Raw genomic sequence first — 12,617 nt, forward strand, 5'->3', positions numbered from 1 at the left:
CCCTTTACAAAAAAATTTGTAGACCCCTAATCTATAATATCTACAATAATCTTGAAAAAGAACAAAGCTGACAAACATATTTTCTGACTTCAAAAATTACTGTAAACCTGCAGTAGCCAAGAGAGTATGGAACTGCGATAAGGAACCACAAATAGATAATGGAATCAAATAGAGCTCCCAGAGACAAACCCATGTTTATATGATCATTTGATTTTTTAAAAAAGTTTATTTATGTATTTATTTGAGAGAGAGAGAACGAGAGAGTGAGCTAGCCAAAGCAGGGGGAAGGGTAGAGGGGGAAGGGGAGGGAGAAAGAATCCACAAGCAGACTCCCTAATGAGTGCAGAGCCTGATGTGGGGCTTGATCCTGTGACTCTGAGCTCATGACCTAAGCTGAAATCAAGAGTCAGATGCTCAACTGATGAGCCACCCAGGTGCCCCTGGTCATTTTATTTTTGACAGAGTTGCAAAGGCAATTCAATGGGGGAATATCTGGATATTCATATATATAAAAATATGAACTTCTACACATACCTCATAACAGAAAAAAATAACTTGATATAGATCACAGATTTAGATGTAAAAAACAGAACTATAACACCTTTGGAAAACGCAGAATGTCATCATGTCATGGGGGCAGTTAAAGATTCCTTTTACAGGTTATAGAAACAATAATCATTAAAGAAAAAAACTGCATTAAAATTAAAAATTTCTGCTCATAAAAACATACTGTTTAAAAAAAATAGGTAGCTACAGATGAGAAAATAATAGTCCTAAGACATATATCAGGTAAGAAATAGTGACCAGGGTACATAGAGAACTCCTAGAACTCAATAATAACAACCCAATAAAAATGGGCAAAAGATTAAACCAGATACTTCAGAAAAGAAGATACATAAATAGCCAGTAAGCATACAGAAAGATGCTCAACATCATCGGTCACCAAAAAAAAAAAAAAAAAAAAAAAAAGCAAATTAACCCCCAAAGAGACAACTACTATAATGGCTAAAACTAATAAGACTGACAGCACCAAGTATTAGCAACAATATGGAGCAGCTATAACTTTTATACACTGTTTATGACAATATAAAATGAAACAACTACTTTAGTAAAAGTTCCAGCAGCTGTTTTATGACAAATACTCACCTATTTCACGACTCAGAAGTTCTACTCCTAGCTATTTACCTGAATGAAATGAAAACACGTATCTACAAAAATACTTTTCTCTATGAATGCTCATGGCAGTTTTATTCATAATAACCCAAATTAGAAACAGCTCAGGTGTTTATTCATAAAAAATGGATTTATTCTACGGTATGAATTTCTAGAACAGGAAAAACTAATTTATGGTGGCAAAAATCAAATAGTGATCGCCTCTGGGGTGAGTGTACAGGTTGGAGTGGGAAAGGGTACAGGGGACTTTCTGCAGTGATGGTAATAGACCTTGACAGGGGTTTAGGTTACATAGGTCTATGCACTTATCAAAACTCAACTAGTATATATTTGATATTTTAAAAAGTAATTATACGTAAATTTAATTTCAAATTTAAACATTTGTAAACATATACTGAACTCTACTTAAAGATATAAATGTTGAAGTATTTGGGGGACATGTAGTCATAGCTACAATGTATTTCATATAATCGTACAATGTACAGTTTTGAAATGCATCAAAAATAAGATTAACTAGATAGATAGATAGATAAGTAGATAGGTAATAAAACAAGCATAGGAATACCTTCCTGGTAGAATCTAGGTGGTAGGTTTATGGGTTTTACTGTAAATGCTTTTAACTTTTTATGTTTAAAGTGTTTATAATCAAATGTTGGAAAAAAAAATACTGAATATCTACTCACTGTTCTAGGCAATGGAGATACAAGAGATGACTAAGGTAGGATTTTTTAGAGAAGGTTATCCAGTGGAAGGGAATCAGTATTTGCGTAGTTCATATTACAATCCTGGGGCATAGGCAGGGGCAACAATTTATTTTTATCCTTGCAACTGGGTGTGCAGAAGCAGGCTTGAAATGAGTGAAGATGATGAGTTCAATTTTGAATATGATCTAGTAGACTATTAGATATACAGGCCAGGAGGTTTGCATAAATCTGGGCTACAAATGTTGTGGTTTTCTTGCCTTTGGGTACTCTACGTGTTTGGTCAGTGAGCACAGTTTAATAACTGTTTGTGATTTCAATAGTGCTTTTGTTTTAAAATGCTATCTCAAACATCTGTTCCCTCCAAATCTAATATTATTTACCTGTTGGCCTATTTATTTTTCCATGGGAAGTATAATAGAACAGAAATTATACTAATAAAGGCTATAAAATAGCAAGATTAAAATGTGGGCAATACAAGGATTTTAGGTATTTTCATTAAGCTAATCATTTGAAGGCTAATAATTGGTAAATACATTATACTGGCAGATGGTTCTTCGGTACTCACCTGATCAAATACAGCTCTTTATTCCAAGGGTAGATATTTAAGACTGGCCCAACCCCAATCATGTGGTTGTGACATTCTCCGACATTTTCAATATACTCATGCTTCAGTGGCACTTTAGTGAGGAGTTCAAATTGCTCAGGTGCCTTTTGAAGTACCTGTTCTGCTGCATAGAATCCATCTACCAGCAGTGTCCTGCCACCTGTTCCTTCATGCTTAAGACAGTGAAACACTTGAATGCTGAACAGGGAAAAAATTAAATTCTTCTGTTTAGTGCAGAAAAGAGAATATACCAGAATATTAGAAAATTATATATGAAATAATTATTGAATCTACTTATATCATTTTAATTTCCAAGTTAATTGTTTTTCCTTATACTAAGTCATACTTTTGTGCTTTGAAATATTAATTCCACTACAGGTTTCTTCTAAACATATTCAATATGAATTAAAATATGAACAAGCAGACCCTGGGAATAAAGGCATGAATAAGATATAGTCTCTGTTTTAAAAAACCCCACGGTCTAGTAGGTAAACATGAAGGAAATAAATACCAGTAATAAATAACATATAATAAAGTTGTATACAAGATACAGAGAGGCCACAATTTACAAAATATATTTAAGGAAGAGAGAAAGAAGTGCCTGTCAGCATAGCACAGAGAATCATGAAAGGATTTTAAACTGGGAAACTCTATGGTCACATTAACATTTTTTAAGACTAGATTATGATGATAGTATGGGAGATGGACTGGTGGGAAGGAAGATGATAAAAAATGTAGAAGACAACGTGGTAGCTGAAATAGACAAAAGTACTGAGCGTATGAGCTTAGAGAAGGGTGTTATTAAAAAAGACACACCAAAGAGATACCATAGGAGTAGAACTGACAGGATTTGATAAATGTAGTAGAGGAAGAAGGAGAAAATCTAGAATGATTTTGGGTTTTTCACTTGGACAACTTGTCATTTGCTGGGATGGAGAATGCAGACAAAAGTGTAATTGATCTTAATGAGGGGGTGTGAGGGTTTGAGGAAGAAGTTTAGTTTAGGGGCTGTATTGAAATAGTTGAGTCATATATGGCTGAAAATGTTAACAGAGAAAGGAAAGGGGATTTAAAAGGCTGGAAAACTACAGCAGAAGTTTAAAATTAACAAGGGGAAAATAAAATTAATACTAAATTAGAAAAAAATAGAAGTAAATAACAAAGTAAAATAAGTTTAAAAATGAATGCAGAGAGAAGGAATAAAATCAAGGAGAACCTAATATAAATACAATTAAAATGAGAAACATCAGTTTTGTACTGTTGAGTTTTCTGTGAAACTTCTAGGTCAAGACTTTTTAACCCAGAAGACAGGTGGATTTTATAGTTTGTAGGTGACAGCTAAAGCCAAGAGCATGGAAAATGTCATTTGGAGAGATCATTTGAAGTAAGAAAAGAATGACAAACAGGAAATCTTGAGGAACAACAATATCTAGGACATGGACAGAGGAAAATAAGCCAGCACTGGATGCTTAAGAAAAGTGGTCAGAGATCTAGGAGGAAAACTAAAAAACAAAGGGTATTTAAGAACAGCTAGTGGTTAACAGCATGCCCCAGGGGTCAAGTAAGAGAAAGACTGAAAGGTACACACTGAGTATGGCAGTAAGTTAGTTGCTGGTGACTTTAGAGAGAATGATTTTATCTTTGTTTTATCTATCTATCTATCTATCTACTTAAGAGGGAGCATATGGTAGGAGAAGGGCAGACGGAAAGGGTTAGGGTTAGGGTTAGAGAATCTCAAGCAGACTCCCCACTAAGTACAGAATCCATGTGGGGCTTGATCAAAATCAAGAGTTGGATATTTGACCCACCAAGCCACCCATATGACCTTAAAGAAAGTAATTTTAATTGGAAGGGGTTGGATAAATTAGCTGACTATGGATTGTGGTATGAATGGGAAGTGATAATGAAGACACTGAATGTAGATGATTCTTTTAAGAAGTTTAGCTGAGAAGGGGAGGAATAAAGCAAGGCTATAGCTAGAGGGAGAAAGAGTCCAAAGAAGACATGAGAAGCTGATAGGAAGGAGTCAATAGGTATGGAAGGGAGAACAACAATACTAGAGAAGATGAGACCCAGGCAAAGGTAACTTTTGAAAGGACAAGGCATATAACAATGTTGAGGACGATGATGATAATGGCTAAAGTGATGATAATAATAGTAATAGCTAGCATCTTTTGAGCACTTACTATGTGTCAATTAGAAAGGTTTAAATTAAAGGTAAATACAACTTAACTGCTTATCTTTGGTAATGGTCAAAGAGGAAAGAATACTCAATATTTGAATGTCAACCTCTGTCTGGATGCCTCCCGCCCCATTTCCTCTTTCTTCCTTCTAACCCTAACCCTAACCCTAACCCTAGAATGAGGATGGAGGGCTGTTGGGAGCTTCATATACTGATAACATTGACAAGGATCTCTAAAACCTGCTTTATTCTTCCTCTCATGAACCAAATATTCTTAAGTTCCAAACCCTTAATTTTTTATTTTTTAATTAGCATATAATGTATTATTAGCCCCAGGGGTACAGGTCTGTGAATCACCAGGTTTACACACTTCACAGCGCTCACCACAGCACATACCCTCCCTAAGGTCCATAACCCAACACCCTCTCCCTACACCCCTCCCGCCAGCCGCCTCAGTTTGTTTTGTGACATTAAGAGTCTCTTTTGGTTGTCTCCCTCCCGATGTCATCTTGTTTAATTTATTCTTTTCCTACCCCCCTAGCTCCCCGCTCCCTGTTCCAAACCCTTAAAGAAAATCAATGTAATCACAATCAATTGCATGTTATCACCCTCTCATACTGTCTTTACAAATCCATACGTACACTCACTTTAATAATATCTTTGTGCCTCAGGCTCATCGTCTAAAGGCAGAAGCAAGATCAATAACAAAATAACTACAGTTATCTCTAGTAAGTGGTAAACAGTAGGGGAGTACGGTATTTATCTGTTGTGTCTCATAATTATCAGTTCATTTTCATGGGGAGTCATTTAAGATCTATTTTCTGTTCGCTATGGTGGTAATAATAATATATAAACATTGTACACCTTAACTTTATACAATGTTATATGTCAATTACACATTAATAAAGCTGGGGAAAAATATGGTATAACTTTGGCTCAGCAGCTTCTGATTCCATGTGAAGAAAGGCTTTTTTCACTAATTCCTCCTCTCCAACTTCTTACAATTTGGATTCAAATTCCTGTTAATACCAACCCAAAGAAGCTGTGTTTAAAAGACTGACCCCTTTGCAATATAACTAAATATAAGAAAATTGAACAATTTCAAAATTAACGATTACACTTTTTTGTAAGTTGTTGGTAATTACTTTGACAAAAATGCAAATTAAACAAAATTAAGATCCATTTATATAGTAAGGTGTATTCTCAATCATTTCAAAAAAATTTATTCTTATAAGTCCAAAGAAGACTGAGCTAAAGATTTTTCAAAATGATCATCTTTCTAAGAGAAGAAAAAGAAATAGTCACATGTATCAGTAGCAGCAGATATTATCTTCGTTCAAATAGAAAACAGAAATTATTCATGAAGGAGGGCACTGGGCACTGATAAATTATTGAATACTACATCTGAAATTAATGATGTCCCATATGTTGGCTAATGGAATTTAAGAAAATAAAGAAATTATTCAAGGCCATCACATGTAAAGACCCTAATATGGAAAATTCTACTTCACTTACCCGCAGGGCTCTTGAAAATAGGTAGTGTCAGTGTGCCGATCCAAAGCCAGCTTGGTGTATGCAGAGTCGCCCCTGGAGAAGTCTGAAGTAAAATACCACATCCTCCCATAGATGGTTTCTCTGTCAAATCAAATGAAGGAAGACTTAACTAATTGAAAGTTTTATTCTTGTCTTTCACAACTTGAATAACTTCTTTAACTATTCACAAGTCACAATAGATTTTTTTTGGCTCCAGATTTCCATCTATAAGTTGTAGATGATAGTTGAACATCCCACCAGTCTTAACAATTCTGTCACTGATTAATATCCTAGGAAGTTGGGGGAAAACTGTGCAAGTAGAATTGACTCCTGAACAACACAGGTTTGAACTGCATGGATCCACTCATACGTGGATTTTTTTTCTCAATAAATACAATTATAAATATATTTTCTCTTCCTTATGATTTTCTTAATAAGACTTTCTTTTCTCTAGCTTACTTTATGGTAAGAATACAGTACAGAATACATACAACATATAGAATACATGCTAGTTGACTATGCTATTGGTAAAGCTTCTAGTCAACAGTAGGCCATTACTAATTAAGTTCTGGGGAGTCAAAAGTTATACATGAATTTTCAACTGTGTGGGGGTGGGAGAGGTCAGTTCCCCTAGTGCCCCCATTGTTCAAAGGTCAACTGTATAATGTAGTCTGAAAGCTTAGGGAATTATCCCCCTCTGTTTATGTGCCTACTTTTAATAGCTTTCACATTCATGTTTTTTTCCTGTGCTCACCTTCCTTGCATAGAAAAAGATGCCTTTATGCAGATGCTTTTAGAAGTGATTAATGTAGATCCTCACTCATCTTTTGGACATGGAAGAATAAGAAAAAGAGAAAAGGATAGTTTATGTTAGCAAGTATTTAATGAGATGTTGTATCACTGTCGTATCTCTCTTTAAGGCATACATCATAGATTTTTATTTTATACTTATTTTCCTGGTAGCTCAGATCTGACCAAGGGTCACTTTAATTCTTTAGCTTTCAGAGTTCATCTTACTTTCCAAACCCTCAAAGTCCAAACAGGAAATGGTTTTCCTCATGAACTATAATTTCTAAAGCCCTCTCAACTGATTGCTTACCAGCACTTGAAAGTTCTTAAAACCTGTTTGAGACTGAATGGTACAAAATGTTGATTATGCTATACCAGGATAAGGCAAATGACCCAGCATTCTATTTGCTATACAATGAGCTATATCTGGCCCTTATTAAGTAAAAGGAAAGTACTGAAACCTGAGCTATCTGAATCCTAGTTCTTTTTTTCTTTTTAATTTTTTAAGAAAGATTTATTTATTTATTTTGGACAGAGAGAGAGATGGAGGGTGGAGGGGGAGAGGGAGAGGGAAAGAGAATCTGAAGCTGACTCTATGCCTACTGCACAGCCTGACACAGGACTCAATTTCATGGCCCTGATCATTGCCTGGGATGAAACCAAGAGTTAAATGCTTTAACTGACTGAGCCACCCAGGCATTCCTCCTTTTCCCTACCTGAACATTTTATTAGTGAACATCTTCCGTTAGTGCTGTTATACACACCACACCATTAAAATTTTTTTTATCTATTTATTTGAGAGACAGAGAGACAGCATGAGCAGGGGAAGGGGAAGAGGGGGAAGCAGACTCCCTGATGAGCAGGAAGCCCACCACGGGGGAACTTGATTCCAGGACCCTGAGATGGTGACCTGAGCCAAAACCAAGAGTCAGACGCTTAACTGACTAAGCCACTCAGGTGCCCCTACACCACATTATTTGTTAAAAATTTGTTAAAAATATTTAAAGTATTTATTTAAGGGGCACCTGGGTGGCTCAGTGGGTTAAGCCTCTGCCTTCAGCTCAGGTCATGATCTCAGGGTCCTGGGTTCGAGCCTCACATTGGGCTCTCTGCTCAGTGGGGAGCCTGCTTCCTCCTCTCTCTCTGCCTGCTTCTCTGCATACTTGTGATCTCTCTCTATCAAACTATAAAGTATTTATTTAAATTCCAGTTAGATAACATACATTTTAATATTAGTTTCAGGTGTACAGTATAGTGATTCAACACTTCCATACAACACCCAGAGCTCATCACAAGTGCCCTCCTTAACATCCATCACCTATTTCACCCATCCCCCAATCCACCTCCCTTCTGGTAACCATCAGTGCCTTCTCTGTAGTTGAGCCTGTTTCTTGGTTTGTCTCCCTTTCCCCCACTTTGCTCATTTGTTTTGTTTCTTAAATTCCACAACTAATTGAAATCATATGGTACTTTTATTTCTCTGATTTTGCTTAGCATACTACTTTCTAGTTCCATCCACGTCATTGCAAATGGCAATATTTCATTCTTTTTTATAGCTGAGTAAGTAAAATTCCACTGTGTATATATACATATTTTCATTCATTCATCAATGGACATCTGGGCTCTTTCCATAATTTGGCTATTGTTAATAATGCTGCTGTAAATATTGAGATGCATGTCTTCTGAATTAGTACTTTTGTATTCTATGTGTAATTACTTAGTAGCGCAAATTGCTGGGCAGTTCTATTTTACACTTTTAAAAAATGATTTTATTTATTTATTTGACAGACAGAGATCACAAGTAGGCAGAGAGGCAGGCAGAGAGAGAGGAGTAAGCAGGCCCCCTGCTGAGCAGAGAGCCCTATGTGGGGCTCGATCCCAGGACCCTGGGATCATGACCTGAGCTGAAGGCAGAGGCTTTAACCCACTGAGCCACCCAGGAACCCTGGTAGCTCTATTTTAACTTTTTGAGGAACCTTCATACTGTTTTCCGGAGTGGCTGCACCAGCCTGCATTCCCACCAACAGTGCAGGACAATTCGCCTTTTCCACATCCTCACCAACACCTGTTCTTTCCTGTGTTGCTTTTAGCTATTCTGACAGGTGTGAGGTGATAACTCACTGTAGTTTTGATTTGTATTTCCCTGATGATAAGTGATGTTGAGCATCTTTTCATATGTCTGCTGGCCATCTGTATGTCTTTGGAAAAATGTCTATTCATGTCTTCTGCCCATTTCTTAAATGGATTATTTGGTTTTTCAGTGTGGAGTTTGACAATTCTTTGTAGATTTTGGATACTAATCCTCTATCAGAGACGTCATTTGCAAATATCTTCCCCCATTCTGAATGCTGACTTTTAGTTTTGTTGATTGTTTCCTTTGCTCTGCAGAAGGTTTTATCCTGGTGAAGTCCCAATAGTTCATTTTTGCTTTTGTTTCACTTGCCTCTGGTGATTTGTCTAGTAAGAAGTTGTTATGGTCAATGTCAAAGTGGTTAACAGCCTGTGTTGTCTCTAAGATTTTAATGGTTTCTTGTCTCACATTTAGAACTTTCATCCATTTTCAATTTATTTTTGTGTATGGTGTAAGAAAGTGGTCCGGTTTCATTCTTTTGCATGGGTCTGTCCAGTTTTCCCAACACCATCTGTTGAAGAGACTGTCTTTTCTCCATCAGATATTCTTTCCTGCTTTGTCGAAGATGAACTGACCATAGAGTTGTGGATTCATTTCTGTTCCACTGAACTATGTTTGTTTGTTTGTTTGTTTGACAAACAAATAGAGTTGTGGGTTCATTTCTGTTTGATAGAGTTGTGGGTTCATTTCTGTTTGTTTTTTTTTTTTTAAACAGTATGTCAGAAAGGGAATTCAGGGTAACAATTATCCAGGCCATGGCTAGGTTGGAGAAAACCATTAATGACAACATGGAATTGATTAGAGCAGAAGTGAAAACCACCAGGATGATGTTAACAATGCTCTCAATGAGTTCCAATCTAATCTAAATTCTCTAACAGCTAGGGTAACTGAGGCAGAAGAGAGAATTAGTGATCTATAGGACAAACTGATAGAGAAAAAGGATTAGGAGGTGGCCTGGAGCAAACAGCTTAGAAGCCATGAAAACAGAATTAGGGAAATAAATGACACCAGGAAATGTTCCAATGTCAGAATTATTGAAATCCCTGAGGGGGAGGAGAAAGAAAGAAAGACTAGAAGATATAGTTGAACAAATTCTCCATGAAAATTTTCCCAATCTGGCGAACGGAACCAGCGTTTGAGTCCTAGAGGCAGAAAGGTCTCCCTCCAAGATCATAGCATCTAGAAAGACCTCGAGACACCTGATTGTGAAAATGATGAATCATTTCTGGGTTTTCTATCTTGTTCCATTTATCTCTGTGTCTACTTTGTGCCAGTACCATACCATGTTGAGCACTATAGCCTTGTAATACAACTTAAGTCCAGAATTATGATGCTTCCAGCTTTTCTTTTTCAAGAATGCTTTGGCTATTCAGGGTCTTTCATGGTTCCATACAAATTTTGTGAAAATTGCAGGTGGTATTTTGATAGGGATTGCATTAAATGTGTACACTGCTTTGAGATAATATAGACATTTTAACAATGTTTTTATCGTTCTCCATCCCCCCACTTTCAATCTTTAAGTCTAAAATGAGTCCTATTGGCAGCATATAGATGGGTCCTGCTTTTTTTTTTAATCCATTCTGACACTCTAGGTCTTTTGACTGGAGCATTTATTTAGTTAACTTATATCCAAGGTAATTATCAATAGATATGGATTTATTGCCATTTTATTACTTGTTTTATCATTGTTTCTGGAGATTTTCTCTGATCCTTTCCTTTGTCACTTTTGGAGTCTCCTCTGATATTTCTTGCAGGGCTGGTTTAGTGGCCACTCTTTTGGTTTTCATTTGTTTGGGAAACCATCTCTTCTATTCTGGATGATAGCCTTGCTGGATAGAGTATTCTTAGTTGCTGATTTTTCCCATTCAACACACTGAATACATCACACCACTCTCTTCTGGCTTGCTAAACTTCTGTGGAGAGATCGCCAGCTAACCTTATGGGTCTTCCTTTGTAAGTTAAGGACTTCTTTTGTTTTGCTGCTTTTAGGATTTTTTTCTTTATCACTACATTTTCCAAATGTAACTACAGTATGCCTTGGTATTAGGGTGCTTCTGTTGATTTTGATTGGAATTCTCTGTGCCTCCTGGATCTGGATGTCTGTTTCCTTCCCCAGATTGGGGAAATTTTCAGCTATTATTTCCTTTTCTGCCCCCTTTTTTCTCTCTTCTTCTTCTGGGCCTCCTATGATACAAATATTATTACATGATGGAATCACTGAGTTTCCTAAATCTCTTCTATTCCATAATTCTTTCTCTCTTTTGTTCAGCTCCATTATTTTTCATTATGTTTTGTTCTTTAAAAACATTTCTAGAGGGGAGAGAGAGAGACAGACATATAGATACATAGATATGGGTGAGAGGCAGAGGCAGAGGGAGAGAGAGAATCTTAAGTAGGCTCTACTCCCAGCAAGGAGCCCAATGCAGGGCTCAATCTCATGACCCTGAGGTCATGACCTGAGCTAAAAACAAGAGTTGAATGTTTGACCACTGGAGCCATCCAGGTGCCCCATTATTTTGTCTTCTATATCATTATTCATTCCTCTGTTTCTTCCATCCTTGTAGTCATTACATCCAGTTTTGAACCTCAGTTACTGCATTTTTCATTCCTTACTGGTTGCTTTTTAACTCTTTTATCTCTGTGGTAAGGCCCTCCCTGAAGGAAGTCTTCCACTCTTTTCTCAAGCCCAGTGAGTATCCTTATGATTTTTGTTTTAAATTCTCCATCAGGCATGTTATTGATATGTATCTCACTTGGATGTCTGGCTGTGACATTTTCTTGTTCTTTTTTGGGGATGAATTCTTCTATATTGGCATTTTGTCTAGGTCTTTGTCTTCTTCTCTGCTAGGAAGGCCTGTTATGTTTCCTGCTCTTGAGAGTAATGGCTTTATGAAAAAGAGGTCATATATTGTCCAGGGCTGGGTGTTTTAGGGAGTATCTCTGGTTTGTGCTGTATGCACTCTGCTACTGTGTTTTGGCTGCTCTATCCCTCAGGTCAGTCTTCTGCAGAGTTTGTCCTTGTCTGTAGTTGACAGTGTTTGGACCTTGACCAGAATGTGTGAGTTTTAACTAGGTATGTTCTGGTCTGTTTGTTAAATGAGACCTGATACCACTTCCACTAGAACTGAAGCCCTGCAGAACTCTCTGGCTGGTAGACATGGTGCAGGCAGGGGTTTCTGCTGGTCTTCTGGGGAAGGGGCCTGCTGTACTGGTCTTTAGGCACGCTTGCAGGAGAAAAGCAATACCAGCAGAGTGCAGGGGTAGGGGTGTGGGACGTAGGGTAAGCAGGTCAGGCAGCAAGTGTGTGGGCACTGGGCTGTTTACTGAAGTTGGTTTACGTGGAGGGGTGGGAGAGGGAAATGGTGCCAGCCAGCTCCTTTGTTCTTGGAGACAGGAATCCGTGCTCTCAGGGAAGCACTACTAGAAGAGTGAATAATTTACCCTCATGTGTTCTAGGTATTTTTCAGATCGGTGTTTTTACACTGTCCCTGGGTTCCTTGC

General features: G+C 37.3%; 1 protein-coding gene across 3 annotated transcripts in view; it reads right to left on the reverse strand.

The window, feature by feature from the left end:
- TMLHE (trimethyllysine hydroxylase, epsilon) overlaps positions 1-12,617 on the reverse strand; it is an 82,937-nt gene that overhangs the window by 35,230 nt on the left and 35,090 nt on the right. For all 3 annotated transcript variants that reach the window (XM_032330240.1, XM_032330241.1, XM_032330242.1), the window contains exons 5-6: positions 6,179-6,298; positions 2,443-2,679 (exon numbers count right to left, since the gene is read on the reverse strand). In XM_032330240.1, coding sequence (XP_032186131.1) covers positions 2,443-2,679; positions 6,179-6,298 — 357 coding nt within the window. The remainder of the gene's footprint in view (positions 1-2,442; positions 2,680-6,178; positions 6,299-12,617) is intronic.

This window comes from Mustela erminea, chromosome X (genome assembly GCF_009829155.1).
Source record: "Mustela erminea isolate mMusErm1 chromosome X, mMusErm1.Pri, whole genome shotgun sequence".
In the NCBI taxonomy this organism is placed as follows: Eukaryota; Metazoa; Chordata; class Mammalia; order Carnivora; family Mustelidae; genus Mustela; species Mustela erminea.